General features: G+C 47.3%; 1 protein-coding gene across 1 annotated transcript in view; it reads left to right on the top strand.

The window, feature by feature from the left end:
• Nucleotides 1-21597, top strand: part of N4BP1 (NEDD4 binding protein 1) — a 37530-nt gene that overhangs the window by 15202 nt on the left and 731 nt on the right. Inside the window, exons 2-6 of the mRNA XM_015428181.1 lie at nucleotides 596-2301; nucleotides 9397-9527; nucleotides 12649-12745; nucleotides 14013-14120; nucleotides 16872-16979. Coding sequence (XP_015283667.1) covers nucleotides 596-2301; nucleotides 9397-9527; nucleotides 12649-12745; nucleotides 14013-14120; nucleotides 16872-16979 — 2150 coding nt within the window. The remainder of the gene's footprint in view (nucleotides 1-595; nucleotides 2302-9396; nucleotides 9528-12648; nucleotides 12746-14012; nucleotides 14121-16871; nucleotides 16980-21597) is intronic.

The raw sequence follows: 21597 nt of genomic DNA on the forward strand, positions 1-21597 counted from the left end.
GGAAAGAGGCGGGGGCAATTAGGGTCAGTCCCCTCCCACCACTAAAGGGAAACATGTAATGGGCAACTTGCCTCCACTTTTCAAATTCCCACTGTATTTAGGACATTTTTTAAAGTCCTGCCATTTTGTCCTCCTCCACTGCATCATCATAGCAACTCTGTGAGAGAGGCGGGTTTATGGTCGTCCAGAAAGTTTCATTCAGTTCTCTGTAAGCGTGTTGACTAGGAGGGAGCCTGCCTCAGTGCAGTGGGTCTTCTGCTTTTTCGGCCCTGCTACCAACTTCTTATATTCTGACCATATATATCTATTTTCTTTTCTCATTCGGTCGTTCGCCTTCCTTTATTCCTTGGCTTTTATATCCCAGCGACAAAGAGAATCGTGATGAAGCTGCGCGCACGACTTAGTGGGGGGCAGTGACCCAGCCACGGGATCCCTTTCTCGTTGTATGAAAACATCTTTGTACCCTGGCCGTTTCACGATTGCATCAACAGGTTTCCCTTGAGTATTGCGCCTCTCGGGAGGGAAAGGCAAATTGTGTTGTAACTACTGAAGTGTGGAATGTGGCGTGGCCTAATTTTTCTCTCCTTTGTTGCAGGAATACATTAAAGGAATTTGCGAACCTGAATTAGAAGAGCGGGAGTATTATCCCAAAGATATGCATTGTATATTTGTAGGCGCCCAGAGCCTCTTCCTGAATTGCCTCATTCAGGATACCTGCGCCGATATCAGCGTTGCAGAGACGGGGTTGCTGAATATCAAAGGCAGTGCTGAGCCTGTGGTCATGGCCAGAAGCCACATTCAGCAGCTGGTGAGCCTCTTCAGGAACAACGAAAACCTACTGAACGGCCGAGAGTCGGAAGTAAAGAAGCGGTTCAAACACCTTGTTGAGGCCCATGCAGATAAGTATACAATGGACCTGTTGATCTTACCTAGCTCGCTGAAGAGAGAACTGCTCAACCTTGCGCGGGCCGAGAGTTGCAGAGCGGAAGACAAAACTGTGAACCTTACCGAGGCTGATGGGGCACCGGAACTTCTCCCAAACGAAGCTCCGAAACAGTGCGCCAGAAGCTGCGATTTTGGAACGGGACAGGAGGAAGCGCGAAACAACGCAGGGACTCCAGTCACGGAGCTAACCAAGCAGATGGACACCATCTTCCCTCAGAGCCCCGAAAAGCATTTTGTACCCATAAATGGTCTGAGTTCACTAGAGATGTCTGTAGGCAAAGAGAGGCAGTCGTGTAAACGGAGATCCTCAGAGTCTGAGGAGCGGCTTCCGAAGAAGCAGTTTTCTCTGGAAAACAATCAGGAGAACGAACGGAAGGGATGCGGCACACCTGGCGATGTGTTGGCGATCAGTCTGGCTGCCAACAGCAGCGACAAGTCAGAGGATCTGAGCCCGTGCGCTAAAGAAGGTGACGAGATAAGCGAGGAAAAGGAATACATGTTTTTGGTCGACTTCTTCAAAAGCATGGGCTATTCGCAGCACATTGTCGAGAAGGTGATTGGCGAACACGGACAGTTGACAGAACCCCTCCTGCTGCTGAAAGAAATTGTAAAGGAGAGCGACAAGTCCTCCGAAGAGGAAGAACAGACTGTTCAGGCAGCACAAGCTATGAAAGGCAAATGCAGTCCCAGTAACAACCAGCACTGTGACCTGGGCCATAATTCAGAAGAGCCAAAATACGCAAAACACAACGTGGTATCTCGTCCCGGGGCACAGTACAAGACTGAACGCGAATCGCATTCACCGGACAGTGAAAATAAAACTCTCCTTGCTTGTGACAGAAGTCCAGTGCACAAAGATCACCGCAGTCACGGGGGCTTGAACTATTGTTCTGAACAGTCTCGGGTTTCCCAGAAAAGCGCGATAGAAAGCGATGGCCACGTGGTGGCACATGACAAAACTCAGGGGTTAACGAAAGATAGGAAACCAAAAGATACCGTCTTGGTCGCAAGAGGGACCACGGAGACCTCTCGCCAGCCAATTCAGAAAGAAACTGTGGTGGCTCAGACATGTGCCGATCAGCCAGCCGCGAAGCAGGATCAGAGGGGCTGGTGTAACCCTTTGCAGCACAGAGCCCGGCAGCTCCCTCCTCAAACAGCGAATCTTCCCGAACATTCTGCTCATTATCCAGAAAGCAGACCAGGGGTTTCGTACGGTTATCACGCCGACCCCTCAGTCACCGGGGTTCAGAGGTTTCTGGAATCCCTGAAAACGCCTTACAAGCTGGAACTGAAAAATGAGCCGGGCAGAGCACACTTGAAGCATATCATAATAGACGGCAGCAACGTGGCAATCTCGTGAGTATGGGTTTGGGTTTTTCGTTTTGAGAGTGGTTCAGAGCGAAACCGGGGAGGGGGAATTACCCCAGAGCGTGGACATTTGGAGTGTCAGGTTGAGTGTAGTGAGAAGCATGTGAAACTGAAGGTGCCGCCTGTATTCTCGGTCAGGTTTGAGACAGCGAGCCTTTTTTGGTGTTCTCCAGTGATGAGTAAGTTCCAGGGGAGATAAGGTGGAAATGACAAGCTTGCCGAATTGCCGGTGTCAGCCACCTTGCCTGCCCAGTCACATGCACACAGCAGGTCCCTGATCTCTTTGATGGACCAGGCGTGAGGTGCCCGGAAAGCTCACGGTGCCTGCTCGGGCGCAGTTCAGCCGCCTTTCCCCGGTAACTTTTGGGTGAAGGAATGGGATTGTCTTGCTGAGTGCGACATCACATTTGGGTTATCCTTAGCAAACTTAATACTGGCACTGTCTTTAAAAGGCATCCTTGCTATTGCCGCTGGTCGGGCACAATACCTGGCTTCTTCATGGTGCTTTCTGCTGCCGCTCCCTCTGCTACCGGTTCACCCCATGTGTCATTAAATATTTTGACATCCCAAAGGATATGGGCCTTGGCTGTATCCGAGAGCTGCCCCTTGGTGCCAGCTTCAAGACTTGGCCTTTCCGGACTCTCCTTTTAATCCATGTCCACCGCGGTGTCCTCCAAGCAGTTCTGCACTGAAATCGAATCCAACCTTTTAATCCAGGGTTCTCCCCCTCATCCCCCCCATTCTGCACTAAAATCAAGTTCAACTTTTTTAAAATGCCGGGTTCTTTCCCTGTTCTGCATTATGTCACCACCTTTCAGCGGTCAGCCTGGTTTTCAGCCTGCTGTTGCCCCGGGTTATTTGGATGCTGTTTTGCCACTGACTTAAATTGCCTCTTTGTCAGGGCCTGGTAGAAAGAAGCCGGGCGAACAACATGAAGATCCTCTCGTGTGTCAGACTCCCATCGCATCAACGAAGTACACACTTGTAGGAAAAGGTTTTACTTTATTTGAAGCAATAGGTGCATAACAGGATCACTGTTCGGAATGAGGCAGAAGCATGGATCCCAATAGATTATAGTAAATTCAACAAGCTGAGGCCCAATTGCAGGACTTCCCGCGCGCGCCATTGAGCCTGGGAAGCAACGCTTCTAGATAATCATAACATACTGCTTCTTAGACCATGGAGATCCCCCAAGCTACTACCCGCCAGCAACCACCTGTGGCCTTGAGAGATACGGACGTTCCTGCAACTAGGCAATTAAGCGCATAAACAGGCATACATGGGAAAGCGAAAGCAAACAAGCACATACATAGAGATAGGAAAACACATTGGCAGCTTGCTGACATCGTGCCAGGTTTGTCTTTCCCGTGTGCAAAGGGAAAACGATAAATCACGGGGGTGGGGTGAGGAAGAGAGAGCCTCTGCTGATCCTAGGGGCCCTCCGAAATGTCCAGACTCGACAGCCGAACTTCAGCCTTGGTGGTGTTCAGATCCAGTTCCAAACTGTTATATTTGAATAACCTGCTGTTGCCTCTTAAATTGGCAGGGTGTCAGGCCTTCCCCGTGGCAGCCGTTTGCCTCTGTCTTCCCCACGAGGTCCAGCTTTGTTAGTTGCCTCACAGCACCTTAAGGTCACCGCGGCCCTTTGTTCCTCTGTATTCCCCACTTAAAAAAAAGAAAAAGAAAGAAAAACCTGCTTTTAAAAACCGTTATTTAAGGTTTTATGTATAAGTGGCGGGGCTGGTTTTTCTCTTGCACCAAAAATGTAAATAAGGACCTTTAATGATACAGTAGAATCCTTTCACAATCTGGAGACGGTCCAGCTGCTGTCGAAACAAATGGAAGTTGCACAAGCACCGCACTCGTGCTGTGGAGCAAGCTGGTTTTACTTTAACGATATCTGCACATGGAAAACAATACTGGTGGGTTGTGCCTTCTTTGTGGGGGGGGGGATGTGAGAGGGCAGTTACCGTCCCTGCTCCATGATGTGTAGGGTCTCTGCATTCGCTGACAGTAAAATTGCAGAATTACAGTGTTGTCCAAATTGTGGCCATAAATGAAATGTGTTTTATTTATTTACGTTATCCCAAAAGTTTCTTAACAAAGACCAAGTCCAGCATCCAGGTCTCAAAAGCTTCCCCGGGAGTAATCGAAGGAGAAGTCTGAACTCTCTTCCTCTTAACCAGTGTTCCCTCTAGCTCACACTTTTTCAGCCTCCGGCTCACATATTTTTGTCTTAGCTCAGGAAGGATGGCTCCAGACCAGTGTTCCCTCTAAGCTGAGTGAGTGTGAGCTAGCTTACCGTTTTTCAGCCTCCGGCTCACACATTTTTGTCTTAGCTCGGGAGGGATGGCTCCGGAGCAAACTCATTTATGCAGTAGCCAAATCACTTGCTCATGGCTTTAATGCCCGTAGCTCACAAAGTAGAATTTTTGCTCGCAAGACTCCACGGCTTAGAGGGAGCATTGCTCCAGACGAAGCTAATTTATGCAGCAGCCAAATCGCTCGCTCACAACTTGAATGCCAGTAGCTCACAAAGTAGAATTTTTGCTCACAAGATTCCAGTTTAGAGGGATTAACCCGGATTGTCTAGCAGGCCCTTCTGAAAAAGGAGTTCCACAAGGAAAGCTTGAAAGAAAAGAGAGTCCTGATCTTAATGGAAACCAGCCCCCCCCCCCCCGTCGTTTGTTTTAGGTGGGAGGAACCTGATTCTGTATGTATGTCCCCCCCCCCCTTCGTGGCTGTTTTTATTTGGGAGGGGGATTTGGGAATAAATAACCTTCTCGGTTTCAAGTTCTCCCTTGCCCCAAAACTGCCTCCCCCCACTGGAAAATGAGGTAGGCATCGCTGCCCGGTTTCTTGTCCCGCCGATTCCCCGTGTCCCTCAGACTTGATATCACAGTTGAGATGGCCATGCCACTACCTCATCCTGTAACCAGGTTTCCCAACGGCCCGGATGTAGACGTTTTGAACCTCGCCTGTTCCACAGAAGAACCAGCCACTTGCAAAGGCTACAGGCTAGCCTGTAATAGGCGTCTCTTTCAGCGCCCTTCAAAACGTCAACACCAACACTTGAATTGTTCCTCTGAATTTAAATAGGGTATGAATGGAGCTTCTTTCGTGGGCAGAGGTTGGGGCAGGAGATCCTAAATCCCAGTGCCAGGATCCAAGAAGTGAAGGAACTAAATGAACACGGCTGGCTTTGGACTCCATTGCAAAATGGGGACGGGTGGAGGGGAAACTTCAAATTGTGATACGGGGGAGATGGAAGGTATCTGCCATTTGAAGGCAGGGGAAAGAAGCACCCCCTTTCACCCTTGAAATGTTGTGTGAGCCACTCATCCCAGTTGCCTGTGTAAAATAAACAGCCAACATCATGGGACTTTGTTAATGCTTTGAACTGTCAGCTTTTCTGCCCCACTGGACTGTCTTCTAAGTGGGAAAACCTGTTGCTGGCCCTGCAAGTGGGTGGCCGTAACGTGATGGTTTCCTCATTCTTCAGAAGGCTGAGAAGACAGTGATGTAAAACGAAAGTCCATATTGTGATTCATCTTAAATTCCAGGCAGATTTTCCCCAAACTAGAAGTAACGGGGAAAGCTATGCAAATAGTTGATGCCGTGTAATAACTGAATGCACCATCTGTAACTCACTTTTTAAGGAAGTGTGTGGCCTTTACAAGGGTTTCTTGGGCTTTCGCAGTGATTCAGGAAAGGTGAACTTGGTACATGTTCAATGTGTAAAAATGGCCAAAGTGTGTAGACATACAGGGTCGCTGTGGCCTGTGATGGTTTTTATTTTTAAAAAAGGTATGTGGAGGTTACTTGTTCTTTCTTGGGAGTTTAGGTTTCTTTTTTTTTTCTTTATATTTTTTAATATGTGAGTGTGTTTGCACCTGGAAGTCATGGCGACCTCTGGTGACTGACCCCTACTGGTGGCCTGGAGGATATTCAGGGAGGTGGTGTAAAGCCTGCCCCCGCCTCTGGTATTCTATGGAGGTCTCCCATCTGACTAGCCAGAGTCGACCCTGCTTAGCTTCCAAGATGTGACGAGATCTGTATAGAATATACCTAAGGATGTCCAGCTCCCTAGGACTCTAACAATCACAGCATACATTTTTTTTTATCCTAAATTAAAGTGGACTGTAAATCTGTAGTCTCTGGCCTCTAGTCTCTAAGCTTAGAATCCCAGAGCCAGGAGGCAACACTAGGGCAAGGCCTCGGCCTCTATGCCCTGTTGTTGGCTTTCCAGAGGAACTGCTTGGCCACTGTGTGAGGCAGGATGCTGGCCTAGATGGACCACTGGTCTGATCCAGCAGGGCTCTTCTGATGTTCTTATGAAGGCCTCGGCCTCTCTGCCCTGTTGTTGGCCCTCCAGAGGAACTGGTTGGCCACTGTGTGAGACAGGATGCTGGACTAGATGGACCACCAGTCCGATCCAGTAGGGCTCTTCTGATGTTCTTATGAAGGCCTCGGCCTCTCTGTCCTGTTGTTGGCCCTCCAGAGGAACTGCTTGGCCACTGTGTGAGGAAGGATGCTGGACTAGATGGACCACCAGTCTGATCCAGTGGGGCTCTTTTTATGTTCTTATCAGGGAAGGCCTCCGCCTCTCTTCCCTGTTGTTGGCCCTCCAGAGGAACTTGTTGACCACTGTGTGAGGCAGGATGCTGGACTAGATGAGCCATTGGTCTGTTCCAGTAGGGCTCTTCTTGTGTTCTTATGTTGCTTACTGACAGATCCGCCCCCGTGATCCAGGTAGATCGCTTTTCTGAGCAGTGACTCATGCAGGTGTGCAGTGAACAGCCTCTTCAGAGAAGAGAGACTTCTGCAGAGGCATCTCTGCCTTAGGGCTCACCGACTGATCTAATCATGCTGCAGCGTTTTGGCAAAATTACCCTCCCCGCAACAGAGGCTGGTTGAGCAGAGGGAAGGCTAGTGCGGTGATTCGTGCAGGCCTCTGTGGCCAAATGCTTTTGGGCTCACGGGAGCCTTTTAATTCTTTAGCTGCTCCCAGTGTACTAGTGTGACCTCTGTGCACTATCTGCAAATTGCCGGTCTACCATGGCCAAACCGTTCAAAATTTGTGACGCTTAAAGAGAGGGCAAAAAATAGAAAGGGGTAGTGGGTGTTGTGTCTTGTGCAGATTATCCCGGAAATCTAAAGTGTTGCTGAAAAGCACAGTGACAACATCACTGTATTGTGAACGTGCTCGTCATGCTGGAGTGGTTAGTGCAGCAGTTTTCAAGTTCCCCAGGCCTGCAGCCTACCTTTAATCTCTACCCTGAGGCAGGGGACCTATTTTAAAGCATCCTGTATAGGACCAAGTCCTGTGAGGAAAGGCTGAGGGACTTGGGAATGTTCAGTCTGGAGAAGAGGAGGTTGAGGGGGGACAAGATTGCTCTCTTTAACTATTTGAAACGCTGTCACTTAGAGGAGGACAAGGCGCTGTTCCTGTTGGCAGCAGAGGACTGGACTCACAATAATGGGTTTAAATTAAGGATGGGAAGGAACCGGCTGGATGTTTGTTGTTGTTGTTCAGTCGCACAGTCGAGTCTGACTCTCCGCGACCCCATGGACCAGATCACGCCAGGCCTTCCTGTCTTCCGCCGTCCTCTGAAGTTCGCTCAATTTCATGTTCGTTGCATCTATGACACTGTCTAACCATCTCATCCTTTGCCGTCCCCGTCTTCTTTGACCTTCAATCTTCCCCAGCATCAGGGTCTTCTCCAGGGAGTGCTCCCTTCTCATTTGGTGGCCAAAGTATTTGAGCTTCAGTTTCATTATCTGGCCTTCCAGGGAACAGTCAGGGTTGATTTCTTTTAGGATTGACTGATTTGATCTTCTTGCAGCCCAAGGGACTCTCAAGAGTCTTCCCCAGCACCATAGTTCAAAATAATCTATTCTTGGGCGCTCGGCCTTCCTTAAAGTCCAACTCTCGCAGCCATACATGACTACTGGGAATACCAACGCTTTGACCATGCGGACTTTTGTTGGCAGGGTGATGTCTCTACTTTTTATCATGCTGTTTAGGTTCGCCATCGCTTTCCTCCCAAGGAGCAGACGTCTTTTAATTTCATGGCTGCTGTCACAGTCTGCGGTGATCTGGGATCCCAGGAATGTGAAGTCTGTCACTACTTCCACGACTTCCCCTTCTATTTGCCAAGGAGTGATGGGGCCGGATGCCATGATCTTAGGTTCTTTGATGTTGAGAAGCCCACTTTTGCGCTCTCCTCTTTTATCCTGAGCAAGAGGCTCTTAAGCTCCTCTTCACTTTCTGCCATTAGAGTAGTATCTTCTGCATAGCTGAGGTTGTTGATCTTTTTCCCAGCAATTTTAATTCTCGCTTGTGATTCATCCAGGCCAGCATTTCGCATGATGTACTCTGCATATATATAGAAAAACTATTTTAGAGACAGAGTTGTGCAACAGTGGAATCAGCTGCCTAGGGAGGTGGTGAGCTCCCCCTCCCTGGCAGTCTTCAAGCAGCGGCTGGACAAACACTCATCAGAGATGCTCTAGGCTGATCCTGCGCTGAGCAGGGGGTTGGACTAGATGGCCCATGTGACCCCTTCCAATTCTGTGATTCTGTGATTCTTTATTATTTTTATGATGTTGGCTTGTACCCATGCAACCTCCAGAAAATAAGTTGAAACCCAGTGTAGTGTAGCTTAACTCGCATGTTAGTGGACAGAGTGGTGTTTAGGGTGATATAACATATTTCTGCCCTCTGTAATTCAAAAGATTCTAGGAGGCCTATGATAAAAACAGACGTAAACTCATTGTTCTTTCTTTTTTTAAAAAAAAAAATAAGCAACAGTTGAAGCAGTTCTCAAAGGGCCTGGTCTAAATGATAAACAGTCACTTCTAAATCTACAGCCAATCCCAAAAAGCTCGGGGTTCTCGTCAGGGTAAAAGGAGAGCATTTGTTGCCTGTATGTCAAAGAGTGCCATAGGAATAGTCAGTGCTTATGCGCCACTGCTTGTCCTGATTAACCTGTCGCCTTTGGCTGCTCGCCAATCAAAGATCAGCAAACATTACTGCCCCCCCTTCTTTGTTTCCCCCCACTTTATCTTCCTATTCTGCAGTCATGGTCTAAACAAGTTCTTCTCCTGTCGGGGGATTGCAATCGCAGTTGAATATTTCTGGAAGCGCGGCCACCGAAGGATTACTGTGTTTGTCCCGCAGTGGCGAACGAGGCGGGACCCTTCTGTCACAGGTAAGGCCAAGGAGGGGACTCTTCCTGCCATCAGGGTGACATCATCCAAAAGATGACGCCACTTGAATGGGTTCAATCCCTCAAATCAGTTCCGCTAGAAGAGAGGCTTTCCTCCAGTGGAAGGGAAGTCACCTTTTGGTGCTTAATATGAATTAGGTAAAGGTCTCCCTTGCTCGAAAGCCAGTTGAGTCCGACTCTAGGGATGCAGTGCTCATCTCCGTTTCCAAGCCGAAGAGCCAGCGCTGTCCGAAGACTTCTCCGTGGTCATGTGGCCGGCATGACTAAACGCCAAGGCGCACGGAACGCTGTTACCTTCCCACCGAAGCGGTACCTGTTTATCTACTTGCAGTTTCTTGCTTTTCAACTGCTAGGTTGGCAGGAGCTGGGACCAAAGACGGGAGCTCACTCCGTCACGCGGCACTCGGGTCTCAAACTGCCGAGCTACTGACCTTCCAGTCTGCAACTCAGCGTCTTAACCTCTGGACCACCACAGTCCCCAATATGAATTAAACAGCTTTAATTTGCAAAAAAAGAAATCTGACACGTTGGTGGCCCGTACCAGTCTTGTTTGGGAAACGTCCCGCCCTCCGTAGCACAAAAACTGCTCATCTCGGGGGTCCGTCCTGGCTCATCTGGCTCTGGATCCTGAATGGTCTAGTGCTGTGGCACGGTTGCTTCATTGCATTAACTCCTGAGACCCAAACGTGAATAAGCAGCACGTGAAGCTCTTCTTCCATCCTGCGCTGTGTGAGAATTCCGTGGGAGGGGGAAGTAGGGGATATGCGCCGCGAGGCAGTCTCCTGAACCCTGATCTCATCTCTGTTCCAAATTGTCAAGAGATTTGTCCTGTTCACAGTTAGAAGAATCCTTGGGAATGGAGTGAATGTACAGTTCTGGTCGCCGCACCTCAAAAAGCGATACTATAGCATTGGGGAAAGTGCAGAAACGATTTAAGGGGATGGAACACCTTCTTTATGAAGAAAGATCAAAGAGGCTGTGGCTCTTTAGCTTGGGGAAACGATGACAGGGAGGTGACGTGGTAGAGGTTTGCAAAATTAGGCATGGGGTAGAGCAGGTAGAGAAAGAAGTACTTTTTCTCCCTTTCTCATAATACAAGAACTTGTGGGCACTCAATGAAATTGATGCGCAGTAAGCTTAGAACAAATAGAAGTACTTCTTCAGTAATTAATGTTGGGGGAATTTAAGAGTCCAGGAGCTATTCCTAGGAATCCCGTCCCCACTGACGGGGGGGGGGGGGGTGATGGCAGGAACCCCATAGCTTGAGAGAAGAAGAAGAAGAAGAGATTGGATTTATACCCCGCCCTTCACTACCCAAAGGTGTCTCAGAGCGGCTTACAAACTCCTTTCCCTTCCCCTCCCCACAACAGACACCCTGTGAGGTAGGTGGGGCTGAGAGAGCGCTGACAGAAACTGCTCTTTTTCAAGGACAGCTCTTATCAGAACTATGGCTTGCCCAAGGTCATCCAGCCAGGTGCAAGTGGAGGAGTGGGGAATCATACCCAGTTCTCCCAGATTAGAGTCCGTGCACTTAACCACTACACCAAACTGGCTCTCCTGGAGAGAGAGAGAGAGAGAGAGCCTGTTCCAAAGTTAGAACCATTTATTGAAAGAAAACCATACTGCACAATTTTTCAAGCAAGTAGCAATTTCAGTATTCATCTTACAGAAGGGAACAGACAAGCCAATACTTACAAACAAATAGTGCGCTTATTATTCATTTAGGAATTATTATCTATTAAGGAATGCATTCCGACCACTCCGGCAAGACCTCAACCACAGTGTTGGCAGAGAGGGCCCTTAGCGTCTCAAACGCTGGTGTTAAATACCTTTAGAATCCAGATTAGCTGTCAATCGAGAAATCGGAAGGTCCTGACAAAAAAACCCAGACCCTCTCCCTTTTCTTACCAGAGAACTCTGACTGGAGTCGTATTACTAGGTTAAAAACACCCTCCCTGTCAAGGCAGGAGCTTAGAGCCACAGGTCCTCATATCTAGATGTTTTGGCTTCGAGGCTGGAACTCAGAAATGTAAACAGTTCTTTTAGAGCAGAGTGCAGGGTGCATTCTCAGGCTGAACAGCCTCCTGCAATGCCTTATGGGAGGGAACCAAACAGAGAGGCGAAGCTAATTCATGCTGTTGTACAGAACTGCCCCAGGCTCGCTTATAATTCCGCCACAATTAACATGTGGAATTCACTGCTGCAGGAAGTGGTGGCGGCTTCAAGAGGGGTTTGGATAAATGTATGGAGCAGAGGCCCAGCAGTGGCTATTAGCCACAAGGTATAGATGTCTGGGGCGGTGATGCCCTGTATTCTTGGTGTCTGAGAGGCGTGGGAGGACTTCTGGAGTTCTGGCCTCACTGGTGGACCTCCCAACGGCACCTGAGTTTTGGCCACTGTGTGACACACAGTGTTGGACTGGATGGGCCATTGGCTTGATCCAACACGGCTTCTCTCATGTTTCTGTGTAAAACAGTTTTTTCCTCCCCAGGGAGAATTATAAGCTGCTCGAGGGTCCTACCAGGCCAACCTGTGTTCCTTTTTTATTCTTCAAGTGATGGTTTATCTCAAACCTGACATCCCATCCCACTGGAGGGCCACCATTACATTCCTTATTCATTGGCTTGTGTTGGGGTTGGAGGAAAATCTCTTCTAGGTTAAATACTAATCAGGGCTCTTTTTGTAGGAGGAGCTCCTTTGCATATTAGGCGACACACCCCTAATGTAGCCAATCCTTTTTGTCTTAGCTCAGGAAGGGATGGCTCCAGAGCAAACTAATTGATGCAGCAGCCAAATCGCTCGCTCACACCTTTAATGCCAAGAGCTCACAAAGTAGAATTTTTGCTCGCAGGACTCCACAGCTTAGAGGGAGCCTTGGATATGTTCCGAGCGTTCAGAAGCCCGCTGCGTAATGGATAGGTACAGGAAACATAAAATTTACGACGAGAAGAACTGAGAACGATGACACGCCAGAGCCCGTTCCCAGCATTCTGTTTCCTGTATTTCCTAACGTTCCGTTCATTGTGAACAGCCCCAAAACTGCCCTTTTTTTTAAAGAGTACTGTTTTATTCTTTTTTCTCTCTCCCTCCTCTATTAACCTAGAACAGCACTTCTTAACCCAGCTCCAGGATATTGGTATTTTGGCCCTCACTCCTGCAAGAGTTGTTTTGGGAGCCAGGATCGCGTCTCACGATGACAGGTAATAGATCACTTAATTACATTTTTTTTCCCCGTGCCTTCTGGCTGGTAGTTGGAGAGCTCCTGTTACTGAGGGGGAAATCAGAAGCTCAGCTTTTGTCTCAGCGAAGAGGGGTCTCCATTTGGGATCTACAAATACGTCGCCCTGCGTCGGCCGGTTTGCGTGTATTGGCTGGGTCTCGCAAAGGCGCTTTCTTCCAGTGGAAGGAGCCCCTCCACCCAATGTAGGATTGCATCGAGGAAGGCTCCTTCTGCCAGAGGAAAGGGCTTCTTCTAGTGGAACCAGATCCACATGACCCAGTGCTTGCCTTGTCACGTGACGATGACTCGAATGTGCGAATACTTAACCGCCGGTAAAATTGTAATGTCCCACAGCACTCCAGAGCTGTGCAGTGGGGTTGCATTCTTGCACTAAGCTCCAAGTTGTGAAAACGTTGCTCAATTGAATAATACATGCGTGTTTGTCAATCGGCCAAATGGCAAGGAAGATGCCTCTCTCTTTCTTTGGTATTTTTTGTATTTTTCATGTGTGTGTGTCTGCACCTGGAAGTCATGGCGACCTCTGGTGACTGACCCCTACTGGAGGCCTGGAGGATATTCAGAGAGGTGGCCGAATGAAGCCTGTCCCCACCTCCCGCCTCTGGTATTCCAAGGAGGTCTCCCATCCGATCACACCAGAGTCGACCCTGCTTAGCTTCCAGGATCAGACAAGATCAGGCTTGCCTGGGGGCTATCCAGGTCAGGGAAGGAAGATGCCTCTTGCAGTGTACTGCTGGAGTATAAACCCTTCAGCTTTCATCGGTGGTATCTATAGACCTAGCATGGGCAGCAAGACAAATATGCTTGACTCTGAGTTGTGCACGTCACCAAAGTATTGCATTTGCGGGGCACAAAATACATCCCAAAGTGCTTCCATTGCTGTCTTACCTAATTCAGGAATTCATAGCAAGTTTAAAAGTTGTGCGGTTCTTTGGATGCCATCCTTGCTGTGGTACTTGTTCCTATTTAAATTTAGACCAGCCCAATTCTGTACAGGACCTGCTGCACCATAGGGGGCATACCGGCCTCTTCTTGCGAGTGGTGCTTTGTGGCTTCGGGTGGGCCACGCACCCCGGACTGTCTTACGGGGCGGCATTTGGCACGCTGCTCAGGTGCAGCATCTTTATCAGGCTTCAGTTGGCCATGAGTCGTAAGCTCTTTTTGGAGCCCCATTGGGGGGAACAGCAGGATCAAAATGAATAAATCTCTTCTCAACTAAACCCTCCTAGGTTTTTGCTCCATCTGGCCGAGAGAACTGACGGGGTGATCGTGACCAACGATAATCTGAGAGAATTTATAGATGAATCGACGTCCTGGAGAGAAATCATTCAAAGGAGGTAAATTTTGTTTGTTTTTGTTTGCAGATTTGGGGTGGGGGGGTAACATGCCTCGTTAGCTGTAGAAAACCTCATTAAGCGTAGAATATCAAAAGGAATAGTGTGTGCACTTGCAGAAAGCAGCCACAGGGGCTACAGAGGGCAGCCACGTGGACTTTCCCGCTACAAGTGGCCTCCCCGCCCAATCTTTTTTTATTATTATTATTTTATTACATACAACATACAATAAAAAATATTGATACAGTAACAACAAAAGGGAGAAATTAACTTTCCAAACAGTATCTTGTTGACAAACATAACAACTATAGCTACATCAAACGAATAGATAATTAACATCAAAACTAAAGGTTATACAATATCAGTAACCTGCAATTTAACCTAATGAAACATGTATAGTGGCAAGGCATTTGTCCAAGGATTACGTGGCCTGTGCATCATAAACCTGTTTTGTTTAGCTAGCAAAACCTTCCATTTGTTCATCGGGCTTTGAGTGCTTTCGATTCGATTATGCTGGGCAGACCATTCAGCAATTTTGTCATCAATCAGATATTCCCATAGTTTAGTGTACCAATGGGGACAGCCTGGGTTTTCCAATTCTTTGCAATGATACACTTCGCTGCAGTTAAAAGTACCGAAATCAGTTCTCTTATCGACTTTTGGATACCCGTTTTGGGCCACAAATTAAGGAGGATTAGAGCAGGGTCTTTTGGAATCTTACAAGTTGTTAGTATTTTTATCTCTGTTAAAATCACATCCCAGAAACTTGAAATTGTGGGACAGTTCCACCAAGTATGGTAGTACTCCCACCCGATCTGCTTTTTTTTCCCTTCGGGATAAAAAATATGGGTGATATGCACCCAAAGAGAGAAGGAAAAATGTTTCCTGGGGTAATAGAACATGTCTATTTCTAGAGCAAATGCTAGATCCAGGTGGGCAGCCGTGTTGGTCTAAAGCAATAGAACAAAATTAAGAGTCCCGTGGGGCACCTTTAAGACCAGGAGTGGCCAAACTGTGGCTCGGGAGCCACATGCGGCTCTTCCACACCTATTGTGCGGCTCCCGGCAGGGCAGCTGGGGAAGCGAAATATCATTAGCAAACAAATAGCATTGGACACATAAATATCGTTATCAATATCTGATTTTACCGCTTTTGCTATTGTTTTTGGCTGTCTCCTTTAATGTTAATAAAAAGCAAATCTGCATATTTCCCAGGAAAAATTTGTAATTTTGTAATATTTGTTCATGTCTCGCGGCTCTCAAACGTCTGACATTTATTCCGTGTGGCTCTTCCATTAAGCAAGGTCGGCCACCCCCGTTTAAGACCATCAACGTTTTATTCAAGGTGAAAGAATTGAATATTACCAAAAGAACTTTATTTTTGTATTTGATTACTACTGCAAGAATGGCCTATGCGCAAAATTGGAAACAAGATAAAATACCAGAAAAATGGGACTGGATTTTAAAAAGTTGTGTTTATGGCAGAAATGGGCAAAATCACAAGAAAGCTAAATAACCAAGAGGATGAAGATTTTTTTGAAGAGTGGAAAGATTTTAAACAATACTTGGAAACCAATTGGGGTGTTACTAACAATTTATTGTGTTTTGAAGATTATTAAATGGTGTATTCTACAGCTAAATAGAATGTAATTACCTGACGATAAGATACAAGATATAGAATGTATTGAGTAAAAAATAGAGTGAATAGATAACTGGATATAAGCATTGCGGGAAGCCAAGTGAAGGGGTGGTGTAGGGGTGTAATAGAAAATGGGATATTTGATTTGTCTACTAAAATGTGGAAATGTTTGAGATGGAATGTAATATCCCAACAATAAAAGTTGTTTTAAAAAAAAAAGTTTTATTCAAGGTGTGAGTCTTTGTGTGCGTGCACACGAAGGCTCACATCTTGAATAAAACTTTGTTGGTGATAAAGGTGCCACTGGACTCTCAAGAGCAAATCATTGATGTGATGACCGGAATCTTCCAGTGGGTCGAGACAAATACTTTATAGGTCTCCATGCGGCAAATCGAAGAATCGGTCATAGCTTGATGGCTCTTCCCAAACTGATAATGTCTCTGGATGACCCGCGCAGTTTGGATGAGGAGGAACGTAAGGTGTAAGCCAGGGTAGAAGGTGTCAAAAGGGGAAGGTGGGCCAGGGATGAAAGGGTTCGGTATCCAAGCAAAATCCTGTCTTCCTGAGAAGACCCATTGATATCAATTATGCATCACGTCAAAATGGAAGAGATCCGTTTGCAATTCAGCCTCTTTGCAGTCACTTCCAAATAGGTTTCCCAAGTAGTTTTTCCGGACTGGCATACTTCCTGGGGTTACCTTTAGGTCAGGCCGTGACCTTGTGTATAAAATGCTATCTGGAGTGATGTTAAAAAGTGAAGGGTGGTTTGCGCCTGTCGTTTCTGACCACCGAACTGCCCCTCCGAGAGAGAGGACTGGGGTGCTAACAGTGGGTGGCGAAAGCCCTGTCAAGTCGCAGCTGACTGACGGCGACCCTGTAGGGTTTTCAAGGCAGAGGTGGTTGGCCATTGCCTGCCTCTGCATCGCAACCTTCGACTTCCTTGCTGGTCTCCCATCCAAATATTAACCAGGGCCGGTCCTGCTTAGCTTCTGAGATCTGATAAGATCGGGTTAGCCTGGGCCACCCATGGCAATAGGTCGATGGTTTAGAACAGAAACCTAAGGACTGCTCTCCTTACTACTCTTCTGCCTTCCCTGACCCCCTCCTGTGTTTCAGGCTGCTGCAGTACACTTTTGTTGGAGACATCTTTATGGTTCCTGATGATCCGATGGGGCGGAATGGACCGGGATTGGAAATCTTCCTCCAAGACGAGCCCCGTGTCAGGTATCGCATTTCCTTATCCTGAAGCTGTGACTTTTAAAACACTTTACCTGGTGGATCGTGCAAGGTGTTAGGAGCCTTAATGTCTAAGGCAATAAGCAATCGTACTGCATTTAACCTGCTATCGGAGTTGTTGACTTCATAATATTTGTGTATTGCCATTTGTACCCATTCTCTTACAGTTGTTTCTCTTTCCAATATTATGGGAGGTTCTCTTCCCCCCCCCTCCTGCCCTTCAAGAGAACTTTGTTATTGTTACTTCACTGTTTGCACTTTTGCACACGACAAACCACGTATTTTAAGGCTAAATGTAACTGGGGCAGCCTTTGCAGGGCTGAAAAGTTATGCGAGTTGCAAAAAGGCAGTAGGTCAGGACAAGCAGCGGCTTTGCAGGAGGATGTGTTTATCTTCCGTTTCCACAGCTGGCTCACGGTCATCACACAGCATGGGGGGGGGGGGGCGTGTGTAAAACTGGGTCAGAACTTTGAGATAAACAAGGCAGGCCTCGGTCATGTCCTCTGAGGTTTAGATTGTGGTGGTTTTCACACCAGTGAGGCAGATCGCATGGCGTCATGAGGGTGCAACAGAGATGGCGTTTCACTTAGAGCCAATCAGTTGGTGTCTGACCCGGGGAGATAAGCAAGATCTATGTCACTGGGTATACCCACAGCAAGATTGATGTGACTCTCTGTGCTGCTTGGTGGATTCCGCTGTTCGTAAAATGATACCTGATCTGAAACTTACATATGTTCAACTGCTGTAGTGGTTTGTGGCATTTGAAGGGGAGAAAGTACTGCCATTCAGTGTTTCAGGATATTTCTATAACAAAACTCTGTGGCGCTTTGGAGCTCGATGTAGCTTCCCGATGGTCGAACACCAGTCGTTTAGGTGTAGCTGGCCAAGAGCTTAAGACGCTGAACTGCAGGGTGTGGAAGGTCAGTAGTTCAGCAGTTCTAGACTCGGGTGCCGCATGACGGAGTGAGCTCCCATCTCTAGTTCCAGCTTTTGCCAACCTAGCAGTTCGAAAGCAGGAAATTGCAAGTAGATAAATAGGTACCACTTTGGTGGGAAGGTAACAGCGTTCCGTGCGCCTTGGTGTTTAGTCATGCCGGCCACATGACCACGGAAACGTCTTCGGACAGCGCTGGCTCTTCGGCTTTGAAACGGAGATGAGCACCGCATCCCTAGAGTAAGATTCGACTGGCTTTCGAGCGAGGGAAACCTTTACCTTTACAACGGAGGAGGGCAAAGGCTACAGTGGAGGAGGGGGCCGTGGGTCCACGTTTTACCTTTTCTTCTTTATACTGTGTAAAAAAAAGGTTTAAGGGGAAGGGTTGGGTTTAGAGGCAGTATGGCACAGAACCCTCACCCCTAATTTTATCTCCCCCATTCTGGAATCTGGGGCTTAAAACGTCTTGGGTTTGTGTGATGAAGATCAGAGGAAAAGCGCATTCCCTGATGCTGTTTAATCGCCCAGCCAGGGATCTCTGTGCATCAAAGTTGTCTCTTTTGCTTGGAGGGTGGGTGGGGTTGGGGGAATTTGTGCTTCATGGTTCACGTGTGCTAACCCTGATCCTCCCCTCCAGGGTACTGCACACTGAATGGCCTGACCATTCTTTTGTTCTTGAACTTACAAAATAATATCGGTCGGCATATCTGGGAAGTCCACAGATTTAAACAAAACCCTCTACTGAGTAACTTTGATTTGGTGGCCTACTGATACCGGGTTAAAGACGACATGCCTGTTGGAGTAATTCTGAGCGTTTGTAGTACCTTAGTGTTCAAAGTCCTTCATGTTTATCAGCAGCGAAACGGATTGAAATATACAGCTGTCCTGTGGTTTCCTATGCGTTTTTAGTGGCTTTTTACATTGTGACATTGTTTTAATTGTGAGCCACCCTGGAGCAGGACTCTAAAGAGGTGGCCTAGACATATCCTGAATAAATATTATGGAGGAGACACATAAGGTAATTTGTGATCCAGAGAACGACAGGAGGGAAATGAAATAGAACGTGACTATAGATAGTTCTCTAGATGCTCTAGTTCCCAGTTCATTGAAAAGGGGCCCTTTTGATTCCACCTGGTGGTCCTGACAGATTCATATGAAACTGTCGCTGCCTGTGTGAATTTTATTGTTTGTCATTTTAATGTGATTTTATTGCAGCGAGTCTTGGACTCGGTTTCTCGTGATCCGCCCTGAGCCCGCTTTGGGGAGGGCGGAATAAAAATCTCAAAAATAAATAACTAAGATGGACTGTAGCGGGTTAGGCAAGTGTGAGTTGAGCAAAGATTATGTTTAAGGCAACAGGTTGTTGGTGTACGTTGTATTTAGTAATTGGCCCTTTCTTTGTTCCTTCCATGGTGTGGCTTTATTGGCCGCAGCCTTAAGCCTACACACACTAATGTAAAGAGAAATTTTAAAAGTCTTCTTTTTCCCTTCTGAGCTTAAACTCATCCTTCTCGAACAATGGAGTTATCCACCTCTTTCTATCTTCACTAAATAAAGGGCATTCGAGGATAGTAATTGGTCTTAACTTGTTGTTGGTGGCGCTAAGAGGGAAAACATAAAAGCCCAACTAGCGAGGTTCAAGAGTGATCGGGCACCAGAACAATGCCCGGGGTGTGTGTGTGTGGCTCACTTAGCTGCCAGGGCCTCAATTTGGCACAGATATTATGAGCAAAACATGTTGTCGAAGGCTTTCACGGCCGGAGTTCATTAGCTGTTGTAGATTTCCTTCTCACCTTGACACAGAGAGTACTCCATCTTTCTGTGTTATACCTCTGAGGATGCCAGTCACAGCTGCTGGCGAAACGTCAGGTCCTACAATGCCAAGACCACGGCCATACAGCCCGAAAAAACCAAAGCAGCTAATTATCAGCAAATTCTCATAATTAGCTGGGCATATTAATGTGAATAGAATAATTTTAAATGTAGCACCCACTGATTCGAGACCCTGTTGCCAGTTGGGGTGAGGCAGATGCTGTAGATGCGAAACAAGGTTACGTGTCAGCAAGAAAACAGAAGCCGTAATCTTACATAAACTGCACAGATCTCACCCAGATGTTAAAGAGAGTTGCTTGGGAGGGCTTGTTGTATAGGTCTTTGATAGGAAGTGGGTGGCCACAAGGGACAAGGGACCCTCTTCTGTAGCATTCCGTCAGTTTTGGGACACTCACCCACCACCATCTGCATCTGCCAGGAGAGCCAGTTTGGTGTAGTGGTCAACAGTGGCAGACTCTAATCTGGGAGAACTGGGTTCGATTCCCCACTCCTCCACTTGAAGCCATCTGGGTGACCTTGGGCCAGCCACAGTTCTTTCAGAGCTCTCTCAGCCCCTAAAAACAAGTCTAGATGATCACTAACATAATGCCAAGAGCTAGAACTTGTGGCTGCCAGACAATCTTCGGATCTCCTGGCTATTCTGCACACAGTTCCGTACAATAATTAATTATGTGTTACTTAGTTACTTTGCATTGTGCCTTTTTTTCTTGAGCAGGCTGGTTACTGATCAGAGTCCAGTAGCACATTAGAGACCAGCCAGGTTTTTCAGGGTATGAGCTATCAAGAGAGCCAAAGCTCCCTTTGATATCTCACGAAAGGAGCTCTGACTCTCGGAAACGTATACCCCGAAAACCTTGTCAGTCTCCAAGGCGCTACTGAGCTCAGATGTAGTGTGTGTCGGTGCGGTTCTCCCAAGGCCTTTCATGCCAATAACCAACTCCTCCTCTTGTAAAAGAAAATTACTTTAGTGCTGTTACTGCTGTTGGCTTTTATTGGCCGATTCTGTGGTGGCTCAAGTGGTTAAGACGCTGAACTGCAGGCTGTGGAAGGTTAGTAGTTCAGCAGTTCGAGACCCGGGTGCCGCATGACGGAGTGAGCTCCCGTCTCTAGTTCCAGCTCCTGCCAACCTAGCAGTTTGAAAGCAGGAAATTGCAAGTAGGTAAATAGGTACCACTTCGGTGGGAAGGGAACAGCATTCCATGCACCTTGGTGTTTAGTCATGCCGGCCACATGACCACGGAAACGTCTTCGGACAGCGCTGGCTCTTCAGCTTTGAAACAGAGATGAGCACCGCAACCCTAGAGTCGGATTCGACTGGCTTTCGAGCAAGGGAACCTTTACTTTTACCTTTTTTCCTGCGATTTTACTTTCGCGCACCTCCTTGATGGCCCTACCAAAACAAAGCGGTTTGAAAAGACTGTGAAATCCTGGGTTGGGTGTGGGTCCACTTATATTTATTTATTTATTTATTGGATTTCTTTCCAGCCTGAGCTGGGAAGAAATTTTACATGAAAACATGTAAAATACGTAAAATAAATAAGTTACATTAAAAACATAATTACAGTTAAAACAATTCAGCCATAAAAGTACTAGTAGTTGTTGTTGTCATCAGTTTGGGGGTGGCGGCCATCGTTCAATGTTCTTAGCTCACCGTCAGCTTGCCGTCTTCATTTTTGATGGTTCTTGACGGAATTGATGTCCTTTGGGCTGTCGGTGAAAATTCCAGGAGTCCAGGACCTCTCTCATTCCGTTGTTGGTTGTTAGCTATTGATGGCGGTGGCCCCTGAAAGACTGGTGGAAGATCTCTGTTTTACAGGCCCTGCGGCACTGTAAAAGGTC

This window comes from Gekko japonicus, unplaced genomic scaffold, assembly GCF_001447785.1.
Source record: "Gekko japonicus isolate JY-2015 unplaced genomic scaffold, Gekko_japonicus_V1.1 scaffold1804, whole genome shotgun sequence".
Taxonomy (NCBI): Eukaryota; Metazoa; Chordata; class Lepidosauria; order Squamata; family Gekkonidae; genus Gekko; species Gekko japonicus.